This window comes from Pongo pygmaeus, chromosome 3 (assembly GCF_028885625.2).
Source record: "Pongo pygmaeus isolate AG05252 chromosome 3, NHGRI_mPonPyg2-v2.0_pri, whole genome shotgun sequence".
Taxonomy (NCBI): Eukaryota; Metazoa; Chordata; class Mammalia; order Primates; family Hominidae; genus Pongo; species Pongo pygmaeus.
In genome coordinates this window covers 138,040,422-138,057,023 of record NC_072376.2, presented here as the reverse complement: position 1 = coordinate 138,057,023, position 16,602 = coordinate 138,040,422, and the positions used below count along the sequence as shown (strand labels likewise).

The following is a 16,602-nucleotide window of genomic DNA, read 5'->3' as shown; positions in this document are numbered from 1 at the left end:
AGTTCACATAATTGAACACTTCTAGAAATATACAATCTAAGACTATACTTTTATAGTCTGGGACTTAGCCTAAGGCTGGGGTCAGAGAACAAGACTACAGACAAAGGTCAAAGTTTTGCAGATAGTGTACTACTTAGAAACAGAAGGTCCCAATTAAATGTGAATCCCATGAGAAGAGTCAGAATACTAGGGCCAATGTTTAGCTCAAATAGATCTGATAATGATGAATTATATAGGTAGTGGCGTAACAGGGCAAAATTGTTCAATTCCACCTGGGATTGATTTATGAAAACCAGATGCAATCACAAAGAGGCAGGATATAATGACACGGGCTCCCTATAGAGGACAGTGAGCCAATGAAAGGGGTAAAATATACAAATAAAATTAAAAGTCAAGGTCTCAGAAACTTGTAATTGTAGAGGTTAGGAAGATGCAGTGGATATTTGAATTAGAAGTCAGAACTCCGGTTAAAAGTCAAAAGCCTAATTACAATTAGTAGTCAGATGAAAACAATTTCAAATTTAAATTTGTAAAGTTGTGTACGTGTGTGTACATATGTATGCATATATGTATTCATATAAACACAAATGTAAGATAAACATGAATAAAGTGATAAAAATCTTCATTTTTTAGAGAAAATAGCCAAAAAAGAAAACCCAAATTCTGAATGGCATATCTTAAAGTTTACACAAAGCAAATTGTGCACATGCACGCACTCATGGGGAGAGAGACAAAGAGAGAGAGAGAGACTGTACACAGGTTAATCTTCCAATTATTCATGATACCACAGTTAACCCTGGGCCTTGTGTGAGTCACATTTTATACTCAAGTATGAAAAACTATTAAACTAATAACTAGCATTGCCTTTAAGACTGGTAGCTTAGTCAGCTCAAATATATCAAATGAAATTCAAGAAAATTTAAAATAAGACTTTTTTTTTTTGAGACAGAGTTTTGCTCTTGTTGCCCAGGCTGAAGTGCAGTGGTGTGATCTCGGCTCACTGCAACCTCCGCCTCCCGGGTTCAAGCGATTCTCCTGGCTCAGCCTTCCAAGTAGCTGGGATTACAGGCACATGCCACCACACCTGGCTAATTTTTGTATTTTTAGTAGAGACAGGGTTTCACCTTCTTGGTCAGGCTAGTCTTGAACTCCTGACCTCAAGTGATCTCCTGCCTCAGCCTCCAAAAGAGCTGGGATTACAGATGTGAGCCACCGCACCCAGCCTAAAACTTAAAATAAGATTTGAAAAAAGAAAAAAGTTTCAGGTCACTGCTCTATCAGAATATACACAGATAATAAGTGTAATGAATGAGTTTAAATGATTGAAGTTCAAATGTCAGGAAGATTACATTTTTTATATTAGCAACTATAAATTAAAAATACTTCCCTGAAACATAAAAAGCTATTCAGCAGAAATAGAATTCTGCTTAACTTAATTCTGTTGCTTTGCAACAAAGCCATTTTCTTTCTCGACATCAAATATTTGGTGAATGGGTCCCCTGACTAGGGGTGTGTTTTTTGTAATAAAGTATTAGCTTCTTTTTTTCCCCATGAAGTAAACTTATTTTTCTCACAGTACGTAAGGCATCCACTAAAAAATTTATTGAAATTCAGTCATCCTATATTAGCATTGAAGATTATGTGGTTAGATTTAAATTTGAATGAAAAAATACATAAAACAAACAGTATGTAACATTTTAAATATTACCAACACCTCTATATTTTAAAAATTCTGTTTTATAAAATAATGTATTGCTGCTAATTAGTTCTATATATATGCTTATATAAATTAGATATATATACCCTTAATTTTTTTTCATTATTTTTGCATAGGAATCTATCAAAAACACTATATTTCCTTAAGATAAATTACATACTAAATAAAGGCATGAAGTAAAACTAAAATAATCAATTTAGTAAAGTTATGACAATGCCACTGAAAAATTGCACAACAAAGTGAATATACTTAATCACTAACCCATGCACTTAAAAAATCGTTAAAATGAGAAATGTAATGATAAGTACATCTTATCACAATTTTTAAAAATTATAAAATAAAAAATAATAATAACCAAATATTTTATGCCTGCAAAAAGCACATTATGAGGAATTACTATTTGGAGGACATTAAAGAAACCCAAAAATCTCAACACAGTTATTGAAACTCTGAAACACTAGAGGCTACCACACAATTTTAAACTCAACCTACCTCTGCCTGCCTCCTGAGTGAAAATACCAAATTATATATTTAAGAATACTTATCAAAATAAGCTTTAAAAAAGGATTGTTTCAAAAAGATAGAATTAGAAAACTTTTTTGAAAATGATGAAATCCTCATAATGAAATCATGTTGGTTTTGATTTTATATAATCTTTATCATTCAGTTTATATAAATTTTATCATAAATATTAATCATAGTTTATTGCCATTTCAAAGTTTAATTTACTTTGTATACTCAGATTTGTAGTTTACATGGAGTAAATGAATAATAGATTGAAACTGTTTTATCAAATTTCAATTCTATGGAACCTGATGGCAACTTTAGCTCTTATTCAATAGAATTTTGGAAATTAAATGTTTTTGGAGTTTTATCTTAAGAAAACACAAATAAAATTCTATGTAGAAATATTTTTTTCTGACTAAACAGTAGCTGATTTAAAAGAATGCTATTTAAATAAATGATTTAGAATAATACTTAGATCACTAACAAACTTCATATAAAGTCTGCTACAAATAAGAGGAATTAAAACAATAACCAATTATCAACTTTGGAAACAAGATTCCCATCTATGACAAATATGCCAATGGAAATAACAAAAGCTGCCTGAGACTCAAAAATAAAATTAAGTCAAATGCATTTCATGTCTGGTAATTGAAGGCAACTCTAGCATGATTTGATTTATAGAATTATTGGGGCCTTAAAAGTTTTCAAGCAATTTTCATTATTAAAAATGTTGATCATAACAGACAAGGCAAACTTTTCTATCATACATTCCCACAAATAATATTGACAAAATGTGATCTTTCTGGAATATTTAAAAACAATTATCTTCGGATGTAAAATGTCATATTACACAATTCTGACCTCTCTTTTGATTACAGAGCCATTTATAATGCAATGACCAGCTTCAACTAAATAATGTGACAGACAACAGTTCAAAATATTATCAGATGCTCACCAATAAAATAAAGCATGATGATCAGTCCTTTTAGCTTTTAGCATTAACTTTGCAAAAACAGCATGTTTCCCTCCATTAAAAAGCAATTTTCAATCCCTGCATAAGAATGAAATATATTCCCTTTCAGTTGGATGATAAATGACCTTAATTAGAAATGCTAATAACTGAACTGTTCCCTGAAGACCCACTATTTATGCTGACACACAAATACTTCACAACTAAACTTTTGTGCCCAATCTAGAGACTGAATCTCTATATTCCTTTAGTACAACAGACTGTGAATTATCTATAAAGGACAAAGGATAACATATTTAATTTGTGCACAGATTAATCTCCTACCCCCAAATTCAATGCAAACATACAGCCCAACTGACTGCATTGTCTATGCAGGTATGAGCATATCATATGTATGTATGTTCATAGTATAATATCTGAGATTTGCTTTGTACTTTATACTTAATAAAACCCTTGGATACATATTTTTTATTTATTAAGGGAATAATGCTGTGATTTCTAATTAATGAATATTATGACTTTACCAGCTATTTTACTTAGAGAGAACCGCAAGATTTTTTGCTTCCTAAACTAATGTTCTCTTTAATATAAAAATAAAATTTAATCCAAAGAGAAGAAATTCGTATAAACATAGTCTATATAAAACAGAATATGGTAGACAGGCTGACATTTGGGAATTGGTAAATAATTGTTAAGAAATCATCCCCTGTTAAGTGGATTGGCCTCAAATCCTGTAGTCACTGACAAACAGCTGAATGGGCAGTACAAGTTGTTTAGCTTTTATAACACAAATTTTTGTTGGTTGTTTTATAAATCCATAAAATTGAGATACTAGTGCCTAACTTTCAGGGCTACTGTGAGATTAAATGAGATAATATAGTACATATTCTGGAACTTACAAGCACTAAGTGTGCATATAATGAATATCATCTAATGTTTATGACTTTCTGAGATGTAGCTCTACTTGAATGTCTTCCCTGAGAACTAAACTTTTATATTTAACTTTCTACATGACATCTCAATTTGTTATAATATTTCAAACATAATATGTCCAAAAACTAAGTCTTGGTAATTTGCCCTAAAATCTTTTTTCTCCCCATCTCCAAATTGTTCATTCAAATATTCTAGGACTCATGCCTGATTCGTGCCTTTTTGTAGGTTCCTATACTTCCAATTCTACCATCAAGTCCAAAGATTCAACTTTCAAAATGGGTAAAATATGTAAGTACTTAACACTCTCTAGCCAGTTAATCTGCTTTATTTAACCACATCATGTTTCATAACACTCCCAATCTATATACTATATTGTTTATTTTTTACTGTCTATTTTTGTGATTGTAATGTTAGCTGTATAAAGACAGAGACCTCTTCACCAGCCTATCTTCAGGACCTAGAAGAATATCTGGAGTAGAGTGCTCTATAAACATTTTGTGAAAAAGCAATATTAAGAGACTTGTTAAATATCAATAAGCCCATAGAAGTGTAATAGTCTCACTGACTGTGTTAATCCCTTCTCACACTGCTATAAGGACATACCTGGGACTGGGTTATTTATAAAGGAAAGAGGCTTAATTCACTCACAATTAACCCAGAGCTTGGGAGGCCTCAAGAAACTTATAATCATGGCAGAATCAGAAGCAAACATATCCTTATTCACAAGGCAGCAGGAGAGAGAAAAATGAGATGTGCAGAGTGAAGTGGGGTGAAGCCCTTATAGAACAATCAAATCTCCTGAGAACTCACTCACTATTAGGAGAACAGCATGGAGGTAACTGCCCCCATGATTTAATTACCACCCACTAGGTCCCTCTCAGGACACGTGGGGATTAAGGGAACTACAATTCAAGATGAGATTTGGGTGGGCACACAGCAAAATCATATCATTCTGTCCCTGGCCTCTCTCAAATCTCATGTCCTCACATTTCAAAACACAATCATGCCTTCCCAACAGTCTCCCAAAGTCTTAACTTATTTCAGCATTAACTCAAAAGTCCAAGTCCAAAGTCTCATCCGAGAAAAGGTACATCCTTTCCACCTATGAGCCTGTAAAATCAAAAGCAAAGTAGTTACTTCATAGATATAATAGGGTACAGGCATTAGATAAATACACCCGTTCCAAATGGGAGAAATTGGCCAAAATGAAGGGGCTACAGGCCCCCGAAAGTCCAAAATCCAGACGGGCAGTTAAAGCTTAAAGCTCCAAATTGATCTCCTTTGACGCCATGTCTCACATCCAGGGCACGTTGATGCAAGACATGGGCTCCCATGGTCTTGGGCAGCTCTGTCCCTGTGGCTTTGCAGGGTGCAGCCCCACTCCCAGCTGCCTTCACAGGCTGGTGGTGAGTGCCTGCAGCTTTGCCAGGTGCACAGCTGCAAGCTGTCAGTGGAGCTACCATTCTAGGGTCTGGAGGATGCTGGCCTTCTTCTCACAGCTCCATGAGGTAATGCCCAAGCAGGCATATATCTTCTTTACTTAACAATTAAATTTAAACAATGTCTAAATTTAAGCTTATTTTCATCCTCTGAAATTTAGGCGGAGGTTCCCAAACCTCACTTGTTGACCTGTGTGCACCTGGAGGCTCAACACCATATGGAAACTTCCAAGGCTTAGGGTTTGTACCCTCTGAAGCAACAGCCTGAGCTGAACCTTGGCCCCTTTTAGCCATGGCTAGAGTGACTGTGATGTGGGGCACCACATCCCTAGGTTGTACACAGCAGGGGTGCCCTGGGCCCTTCCAAGGAAACCATTTTTTCCTCCTGGGCTTCCAGGCCTGTGATGGGAGAGGCTGCTGAGAAGGTCTCTGACATGCCTTGGAGACATTTTCCCCACTGTCTTGGTGATTATCATTCAGCTCCTGGTTACTCATGCAAATTTCTGCAGTTGGCTTGAATTTCTCCCCAGAAAATGGGTTTTTCTTTTATATTGCAATGTCAGACTGCAAATTTTCCGAACTTTTATGCTCTGCTTCATCTTAAATCCTTTGTCATTTAGAAATTTCTTCTGCCAGATACCTTAAATCATCTCTCTCAAGTTCAAAGTTCCACAGATCTCTAGGGCAGGGGCAAAATGTTGCCAGTCTCTTTGCATAGCAAGAGTGACCTTTGCTCCAGTTTCCAAGAAGTTCCTCATCTCCATCTGTGACCACCTCAGCCTGGACTTCATTTTCCATACTACCTCAGCATTTTGGTCAAAGCCTTTCAAAAAATCTGTAGGAAGTTCCAAACTTTCCAACATTTTTCTCTCTTATTCTGAACCCTCCAAACTGTTCCAATCTCTGCCAGTTACCCGGTTCCAAAGTCACTTCGGTATTTTTACAGCAGTGCCCTAGTCTCTATGATATCAGTAACCTGTATTAGTCTGCTCTCATGCAGCTAATAAAGACTTACCCAAGACTGGGTAATTTATAAAGGAAAGAGGTTTAATTGACCCACAGTTCGGCATGGCTGGGAAGGCCTCAAGAAACTTACAATCACAGTGGAGGGGGAAGCAATCACGTCTTCTTCACATGGCAGCAGGAGAGAGAAGTGCTGAGCAAAAGGGGAAAATCCCCTTAGAAAACCATTAGATCTCATAAGAACTCACTCACTATCAGGAGAACAGCATGGAGATAACTGCCCCCATGATTCAATAACTTTCCACCAGGTCCCTCCCATGGCACATGGCGATTATGGGAACCACAATTCAAGATGCGATTTGGTGGAGACACAGGCAAACCATATCACTAACTGTAATCAGAACTTATTTATAAAATGCATTAAATTAGCATCATGGTTTGATTTTAATTAATGCAAAATGATAATTGGCAGTGATAATTACCAATATTATCATCTTCTAGGCATAAAGCCTAACAAATTCCTTATATCTTCTTTATTTAACAATTAAATTTAAACAATGTCTAAATTTAAGCTTATTTTCAAAATACCAATATTGAAATTATTGATTCCACTTAATTTGGCTTCATTTAAAAATGTTTTCAAACATTTATTTATTTGGGGAAAGAAAAATAGCAGTTGAATGTTTCATTTATTAAAGTGAAATGAATAAAGTATAAAAGAAAATATTTTTTAAATTGCATATTTATAAGTTTATTTCATGGAGAGAGTGAGCAATATATTTTAAGGAATATCCTGATTTCCTTAAAAAAATTTAATGAATATGATATGGATGAGCAAGAATTTAGTTGAAAGGCAGAAATTCTAAATATTATACTTGACTTTGCCACTACCTGGGTCTACAAGTTCTAGCACACTGCTTATCTATCCCAGCCTTCAATTTTCTTATCTGGAAAATAAAGGAAGTGGACTGGCTCATCTCCAAGAAACCTCCTGGCCAAAAAAAAAAATCATCACTTAATGTCAGATTTCTCTAACTTAGAATTTTTTCATATGTAGCTTTCTTTAAAAACTCCTCCAAAATATACACTGAGTATAACTGTAGCATCCCCAAACTGTCATACCAGTTTGTTTTACTGCTTTCTCACACATTAATTCAGTTCCCTGAAAGAGTAGTGGCAGATATTAATGCCTCACAGCACTTAAATTTATTTTTGAGGGCATAATCTCATCTTGAGTTAAAAAAATTCTAAAAGGTCTGGACAAATTACTTGCATAAATATATATCTGTTGGAATAATTTATGTGAACACCAAAATTTCCATAATAAAATTTAAAACAAGCAAATTTTTCATATTAAGTTGATGTGAAATGATGGGCCCTTATATTTAAGCTATGTGAAACCAATTGCCACATGTGCTTAGAAGGTGCTTAGAAATTTGGGAGATATGGAAGATTCACAATAGTTTGCTTTGGGAAGCCCAGGTATAAAAGAATTGTCGAATGGTGAAACTATTCAGGCCAGGCGCAGTGGCTCAAGACTAGCACTTTGGGAGGCTGAGGCGGGTGGATTGTCTGCACTCAGGAGTTTGAGACCAGCCTGGGCAACATGGTGAAACCCCATCTCTACTAAAATAAAAAAAATTAGCCAGCATGTGCCTGTAGTCCCAGTTACTCGGGAGGCTGAGGCAGGAGAATTGTTTGAACCCGGGAGGCAAAGTTTGCAGTGAGCCAAGATCACACCACTACACACCAGCCTGGGCAACAAAGCGAGACTCCCTCTCCAAAACAAACAAACAAACAAACAAAAACTATTCAGAAGCATGTAGTTTCTGCTCATGCAGGTTTTGAATTAAATCTTATGAACCCAAGTAAGAAAAGGTGGATAGTAAAGCACAGAGTAGCAATATGACCTGTCTAGAAATGTCTAATAGATAACAGAATTGAATCAGAGCCAGAAGGTTCAGGGGAAAGTCATGAGAATATAGCTCAAGCAGTATTTTAAGCACTTGAAACTGAATTAAAGCCATAAAATGCTTCACTGGGTCCTTACATATGACTGCAATTTGTCACATCACACTAAACACTACAAAGCCTTAAACACTTGTGCTGCTTTTCAAAAGAGAGGTCAATTTGAATGACCACAACCAATGTAGCAAAAACTTCTGGAATTTCAGCCATGAGTTAAAAATGATTTGCACTTTTTTCTTTTGGAAGTTTTTTTAAAAAAATCTGCAAACAATGAATATATATCAATAAACTAAATATAAGTATGTTAAATAAATATAAATAACAGTTGCATATTAAAATAATAGGTTGTCTTTCAAATGATAACTATCATTATTCAACAAATATAACTTACTCATTCAACAAATATTTATTAAGCACCTATTATGTTGCAGGTCCTTTTCTAAGTGTGTCTGAGAATCCCATTTTGAATAAGACTTAGGAAGTTTACTTTCTCTGGAAATCCGATAGAGAAGGATAAGGTAAACAAACTCTATATACTCATATATTTTACGTAGAAGAACACAATTTTAGATTGGAATTTGTGTTAAGAAATCACAAAGAGGTAAGTTGATAGAGCGACACTGGGAAAAGGGAAAGGGCAAACATAACATTGCTGGTCAGACAAGTCCTCTCTGAGAAGTTGACATTTTATCTAAAATAATGACAAAATGACCATGACATGGATGCCCTTCTCCCCCACCAAACCAAACCAAATAGCTGGCTGTAGAGTAGAAAATTCCAGGCAGAGAGAACTACAAGTGCAAAAGGCCAACATGGCAGAAAGGTTGGCATTTTTAAGGAAGCCTGATTGATTGGTTGGCATTGGCAGTATTCAGTAAATGTTTAGCAACTGCTTTCAAGAAACAGGCCAACTACATTCAAAGCATTTACTGATTTCCATGGTGTAAATACTTCCATGTTGGCCAATTACAATCTAATAATGTGATGATACTAAATGCAGAACTGAGAGGAGACAAAGGGTGAGCTGGGGCCAGCGCACAACTCTGGCTCAAAATAAAGGTGGCAGCTGGTGGTGGTGGAGGGGTTCAGATAAATGGACAGAGACCAAGTTATTTAATCCCATGTATTCAATGGTAAGACATTTAAATTTTATTCTTAGAAATCATTGCAGGGTCTCTATGCAAGAGATAGGGTATGATGATCTAATTTATAGTTTTAAATGTTCTTGGGTTGCCTGTTGGATAATGCACCATGCAGGAGAAAAGATAGGCAGTTAGCAAGCTATCATACTACCCCAGCTTAGACTAAGGAGGTTGTTTTGGAGGTAAAGAAAAGTGGATAAATTCAGGACACTTTTGGACATTTTTGAAGCTGAGTCTCCTTGTTAATGAATTTGTTGGATATGGTGTACAGAGGAAGCGGAATGAAGAATAATAACAAGGTTTGCCTTCAGCAATTGTGAAATGATCTATGGAGCAATTCATTTAAGGTAGGGAGGTGAATAGAAGTCAAAAGTGTTACTTTGGCCTTACTAAGCTTGAAATGTCTAGCAAACATGCTGACTGACATTAATAGCTAAAATAAGTATTTCTTTTTATCTATTCGATCAATAAACTTTCATATAGATATTAGTATTTCCAATCATAGATACAAACATGAAGGAATAGAAAGTTGTCGAAGGTCATGTAGCTGGGAATGTCAGAGGTAGGATGTGAACTGGGGTTTAACTGTAAAGTCTATGTATTTAACTACAGGATATACTTCCATTTCTAAATTAATTATCTGAATTCATTTTTTAAAGTATACTCTTCTAGTTTCCCTGATAATTTCCTGCTACTTGCTCCATTTAAAACATTATTTTATTTATTGCACATATGAGAAAATGGTAAGGCAAATTCTTGTAAGAAAGGCTACTTAGGAGTAGAATGCCTAACCCATATGAAGGACATAACTGCTTTTGAGCAAATTCTCCTTTAAACCATGTAGTAGTATCTGCATTACTATACCAGGTGGATGTGTTAGCCTCCTATGAGTTTCTACTTGGTACAATAAATATTTCCAGAAGAAATAACTATAAGTAATGCATAATGAAGGCCGAATATCCATACTTTCTGTTATAGCTAAGCAACATATCATCAGTAATGGAATTGTAGTCTGTTTAGCAATTTAATTATCTACAGGAAAAATGAGATATAATTATTATACTCTCTTCCGGTTTTGTAATTTAGTAATGTAACTTTTAGCACCACATACATATGATAGTGTAGTTGCAGCTTATTGGAGCAGTAGACAGGAGTAGTTAGAGTTTCCAAATGTGCTACTCTGTAACCATGCAATCAGTAAATAAAAATACGATGATAGTTTAAATGGTAATGTTTTCTCCCTCCCACATTGAAACATTTAGTGGTTTCCATGATTAAAAACTGCCACTGCAATCTGTGCCATATTGATGAAGTTGACTTATCCCTGGGCTAAGGTAATAGTTCAAAAAAATGCAAAGGAAAGGTGATTTGTGAGATAAAGAATTACACTCTCAAACTTTTTTTGAAACACTTTGATATTTTCCAGGCCCTTAGAACACTACAGATTTGAGAAAAACATTGCATCTGGGATCTAATACCATATTTTTCTGAAATTTCTCATGTCATCTACAAGTTTGACTTTTGAATGAAAACAGTGAATATGTAATTTAAGTCCTCTGTCAAGAGATCTCATTCTTGGAAAATATGATTAAACTGTAGATTCTAAAACTGGATGTCTAAAACTCACATTCTCCTGAAAAAAGTGGTTATTCATGAGTATCCTAGGGAATTCATTCCGAGATCACCCAGTTCAACTTTCCTGACAACTTTTGTTTTCTGTATCACTCATAAAAGTGAACTTCAGACATCTAATTGAGTATTTATCCACCAGTGGCCTCAGAAATGCCCGTCTAATTCAGAGCAACTCGAAAAACAGTGCCTATGGAGAGCTGTGCTTTGAAACAAGGTTTAATTAATGCTTTCATTTTTAGAGCTGCCAAAACACCATGACTTAGGATACTAATGTCACTGAAACTCATTTGTGCCTCCCATCATGGTCTTCAGCAACATTTTTAAAGCTTTGAGTGACAGGCTTCCACATATCGTAATGTTACTGATAATCTGATTGCTCACCCTCCATAACTTAGGATCCTCCATAACTCTATTGGGCAGACTCTTCACACATCTGATCTGCATATTTCTTATTTAATAGAAATTAGGGTTAGACTTCTGTTATTTATCCTTATACTAATAATTCCAAGTCCTGGTTTCCCCCTGACCCTGATTTTCAAGGCTGATGGCATCAGGAACTTATAGTTTGGCTCCCTGGAACCAGGACTTGGTTCTTGAGCAGCCTGCACATTTAGACCAATGCTTCACTGAATACTGACCCACCTTCTAGTGAAAGCTCCTCCTAACAGACTCACTCACCCATGTCTATCAGAAGAGAAGAAGTGGTTGGAACCATCTACATGTTTCCAAAGCTAAAGTACTTTAAATGCCCCTAGCTCAGGAAGTAGAGTGTAAGGTCACATCCAGAGGTACTCAATCGGCTTATAGGGCAACAATTCATTCCATTTTATGGGAATAGGACTTAGGTGGCGATGACCTTAAGCCCTTGCCACTTATATATAAATGTCATAAAGTGAATGATGTGCCATCAATAACATAGAGGCAATCAGAATTTCAAGCATTAGTAAAAGTGAACAAATATTTCATTTAATGGCAAACAGAAAATACTGCATACTCATATTATGAAGAAATTATTATTATTTAATTTATTTGTTTATTTTGAGATGAGTTTCATTCTTGTTGCCCAGGCTGGAGAACAGTGGTGTGATTTCGGCTCACTGCAACCTCCGCCTCCTGAGTTCAAGCAATTCTCCTGCCTCAGCCTTCTGAGTAGCTGGGATTACAGGCACGCACCATCATGTCCAGCTAATGTTTGTATTTTTAGTAGTGATGGGGTTTCATCATGTTGGTCAGGCTAGTCTTGAACTCCTGACCTCAAGTAATCCATCCACCTCGGCCTCCCAAAGTGCTGGGATTACAGGTGTGAGCCACCGCGCCTGGCCTAGAAATTATTTACAAATGAACAAGGGTGTATTGGACTTACCTGAATCTGTAGCTGTAATCATTAAGACAAAGTGCTCTTTTGTTTCCCGATCCAGACTCTGTGTTACTCCAAGTTCTCCACTGGCTGAGAGAGTAAAAGCATTGTCTTCATTACCACCAAACAGAACATATGAGAGTTTGCTGTTAGATCCTTGATCATCATCTCTTGCCACCACCTGTAGAATAGTATATACCATGATGTGAGTAAAGCAAATAATGCATCTCATGAAATAAAATGCCTCCATTAAAAAAACAACGAGGTAAAACTATGTTAAGAGATTCCAAAGATATATTTTTAGATTTTCAACTAAAAAATAAAAATGGCACACTATAGTATGTATCACCCTAGTCTATTTGTGTAAAAATATGTGTAAAGCTAATGCACAGCATTTTTGGAAGGCTTCATAAAAATTTTTAAGAGCAGTTTCACCTAGGTAGTTAAATATATGAAGGAAAAGAGTAGAACAATATTTATAACAAAGTTTTCAAACATTTCCATCATTTTAGTTTTTTACTATGTGCAGATATTATCCTTTTGGAACAAAATTCAAAAACACAAATACATAAATGTGTGCAACATGAGTATACACAAAAGAAAGCTAGTAAAATACAATAGTTTCATCGATGAGGAAATTAAGAGGTTCTTAGGTATGATGTTTATAAACCTTTCCTTTTCAAAATTTGCTGTATCTGCAATTGAGCATTTATGGATGAGAATGAGGAGAGAACAGGGGAAGCGTAAACGCTGTAGAAGAGGGGAGGTTTTCAAATAGATGTCTTATAATTAAGACAACACTTGCTTTATTTAAATATACTGACCTGAAGAATTGTTCTGGGTAGTGTCCCTAAATTCTCAGGGACGTTTACAGAATACGGAGATAGCTCAAATACAGGAACAAAGTCATTAATATCCAGTAGAACAATGCTGACCGTGGAGGTATCAGTTCTGGGTGTGCTGCCTCGATCTGTTGCCTGAACAGTTAAATGGTAGGTAGGGGTCTTTTCTCTATCCAAAGGTTTAGCGACAGTGATGGCACCTGTGACAGAGTCTATCCGAAATTCCTGATTGGTATTACCATTAACAATGCCATAGCGAACCTGTCCATTTGTGCCTTCATCTCCATCTGCTGCAAACACTTGTATTATATCTGTTCCAGTAAGTGTGTTTTCATTAATCTCCACTTTATACAAAGCTTGTGCAAAGATGGGGTTGTTATCATTGATGTCAAGTACCATAACTACAACCTCTGTAGATGAAGAGAGAGACTGTTGACCTTTGTCTGTAGCCACCACTGTTAGAGTATAATTAGAAACTTCTTCTCTGTCCAGTTCTCCAGTGAGCCTCACTTCACCATCAATGGTCCCAATACTGAACTTGTTTCCCAAAGGGTTCAACAGAGTGTACTCAATATAGCTGTTTGGGCCACTATCTGGGTCAGTTGCTTGAGCTTTGAAAACAACAGTATCAATAGGTGTATTTTCTGGAATGTATGTCAATTTAGGGGAAAGAAATGTCGGTGGGTTATCATTTACATCCAACAAAATAATGGAGACTTGAGCAGTGCTTGTGAATCTGGAGGCTGGAATCTGTGGCAGGTCATGCACCTGAACAACCAAGTTGTAGAAGGACTGACTTTCCCGATCCAAAGCTTTTAGGACTTTGAGTACACCATTCTTGTCAACAGTAAACTGCCCAAGGCTATCACCTGAAGCAATGCTATAAGTCAATTGAGAGTTGATGCCTGAAATTAAAGGGAAGAAAAAATTTTCTTAAACATATGCTGATTGCAGAACAAGCTATAGCAAAACTTTTGGCAAGGAATTTGGCATGTTTGATATGCCATGCATCCAAACACACTTTAGGAAATCCTGTGAACAAATGATCTATATACTGCTTGCTTTTTACTAGGGTGTTGAAATGTTAAATTACAAAAGTAAAGAGGAGAAAAATATTCCGGAGAGCAGATATTTTTCTATATATTTCCTTGTTTCTATCACATAATTCCTGATGGTCCAACACTAACAGTGCCACACGCTATACTATTAGCCAAACATTTGTAACTCTAATAATTTAGGGAGGCTGACACCAATTTTCAAGAAAGGGTAATAAAATGTTCTGATGTATGGCATTAGTCATGAATGCTGTAAGTGTACTTTTATATTTTGTGTTAAAATCAATAAATACTTATTAATTTCTATTAAGTGTCTAGCTAAGTAATGGACCTTTGAGACAATAGTTCTTTCAAATTTTATTAAACATATTTAAAGTTTCTAAAAAGTATTTTTAAAGAAATTGTTAGCAGTAAAATTATACATAGAACTTTCCAAATATAAATGCTGATGCTATTATTGGACTGTATTTAGATACTGTTGATTTTTCTTAGGATAATGTGTCATTTTTTAGTTTAAAAATTGTTTCTAAATCCTCACTTCAGAAAATGATTGCAGAGATTCTTATAACAAAAATGATGTGGAGCATATACATCATCTTACATGTTTTAGTAACTAAAGGTAAATAACAAATAAGCAGTGAAAACAGAAAGAAGTCAGTTTCTGCCTCAGAGTGGTGTTTTCTTCTCTGGCCTATAACGATATGTGCATTTTTATATCTTATCCTAATGACATTGGAAAAATTACAGGATATTATGATAAAAACATACTGTACATCCAGGTAATCTATCTTTAATAAAGATGTATATTCTAGGACTAGCAAATATCTACTGACTAACCTGAATTACCTACAATTAGCTTCTATATTTCTAACATTAATTTCAACTATCCAGGTTTCTGAATTCTACCTATGAGAAATGATGTTCACTTTTGGCAAAAGTCGTCTAGAACAATTTACCCACCCTTTTACTCTTTTCTTTAAAAAAATTCTTTCTCACTATTCTATGAATACTTCAGTTAACTTTTGCCTTTTTTTGAACTTCATCAAGTTCTTTAAGAAGTTAAATTTAACTTGAGTATGAGATTTTTTTCTACCATGTAGAACTCAATGTTTTAAAAAACGCCACACTTACTCTTATTCTGTGACTTTATTGTCTCTAATATCCTTTGCCTAATTTGAAACATGGGGAAAATACATATGAATATAACTTTCAGACAATGACTTATTAACAAAAATTTCCAGGATAAACAATGATTGAGTAAATCGTTGAAAGGGTAGTTTATTTTTCCCCCCCATTATGAGTTGTGACTTTTAATCTTTATAGTTTATTTAAGACTACTCACAAGTGAACAAGGAAGAGGTTATAAAGTTCAGAATACTTAGAAGTTTGAAGATCAGGAAAAATATAAATAAATAAAGCTAATAGGTGTCAGAGGTCAATTCACCCGCAGGAAAGAAACAGAATTGTAGAATCTGACTAGAACAAGGTTAACAGCCTATTTCAACCCCTTGTCTTAAAGTTCCACAGGCTTTAGAGGATAAAAATTTCCACTATCTTCACATATATATAAAGCTTTTAGGACTTTCATTACAACATAAATATACGTATATACATTATATTGTGTGCGTATATATATTTACTCAAACATTATAACATATATATGAGTATCTATACATACACACATACAATTTATTTTTAATTATGTGTATACGTGTGTTTCTATTAATGTTTACATACATAGTTACGTTTAATTACTTTTTAAGAAAATTTTCTGCATTTTCTATGAAAAAGTTCATCAGTAAATATTGAATCCCCATTCTTTTGGGGACATGACTATTATTGAGAAATGCAGTTATGAAAACACCTGAATGAAAATAAATACCAACAAGCAAAGATATAAAATTTAATTCTAGAGAAGCATATAAAATCTTTCATATCTAAGATCAAAACATTAAAAATACTGACATTTTACATGGCCTATGATTTCTACATAAATCAACAGAAATGAGAGCAATCAAATCAAGTATCTGATCATCCTTAGTCCATCATGTATGCTACTTCCTTGAGTAAACAGCTA

General features: G+C 35.0%; 1 protein-coding gene across 3 annotated transcripts in view; it reads right to left on the bottom strand.

Annotated features, from left to right (window-relative positions):
- FAT4 (FAT atypical cadherin 4) overlaps positions 1-16,602 on the bottom strand; it is a 184,148-nt gene that overhangs the window by 70,773 nt on the left and 96,773 nt on the right. For all 3 annotated transcript variants that reach the window (XM_063664108.1, XM_054485864.2, XM_054485863.2), the window contains 2 exons: positions 13,453-14,375; positions 12,635-12,809 (listed from right to left, as the gene is read on the bottom strand). In XM_063664108.1, the coding sequence (XP_063520178.1) occupies positions 12,635-12,809; positions 13,453-14,375 (1,098 nt within the window). The remainder of the gene's footprint in view (positions 1-12,634; positions 12,810-13,452; positions 14,376-16,602) is intronic.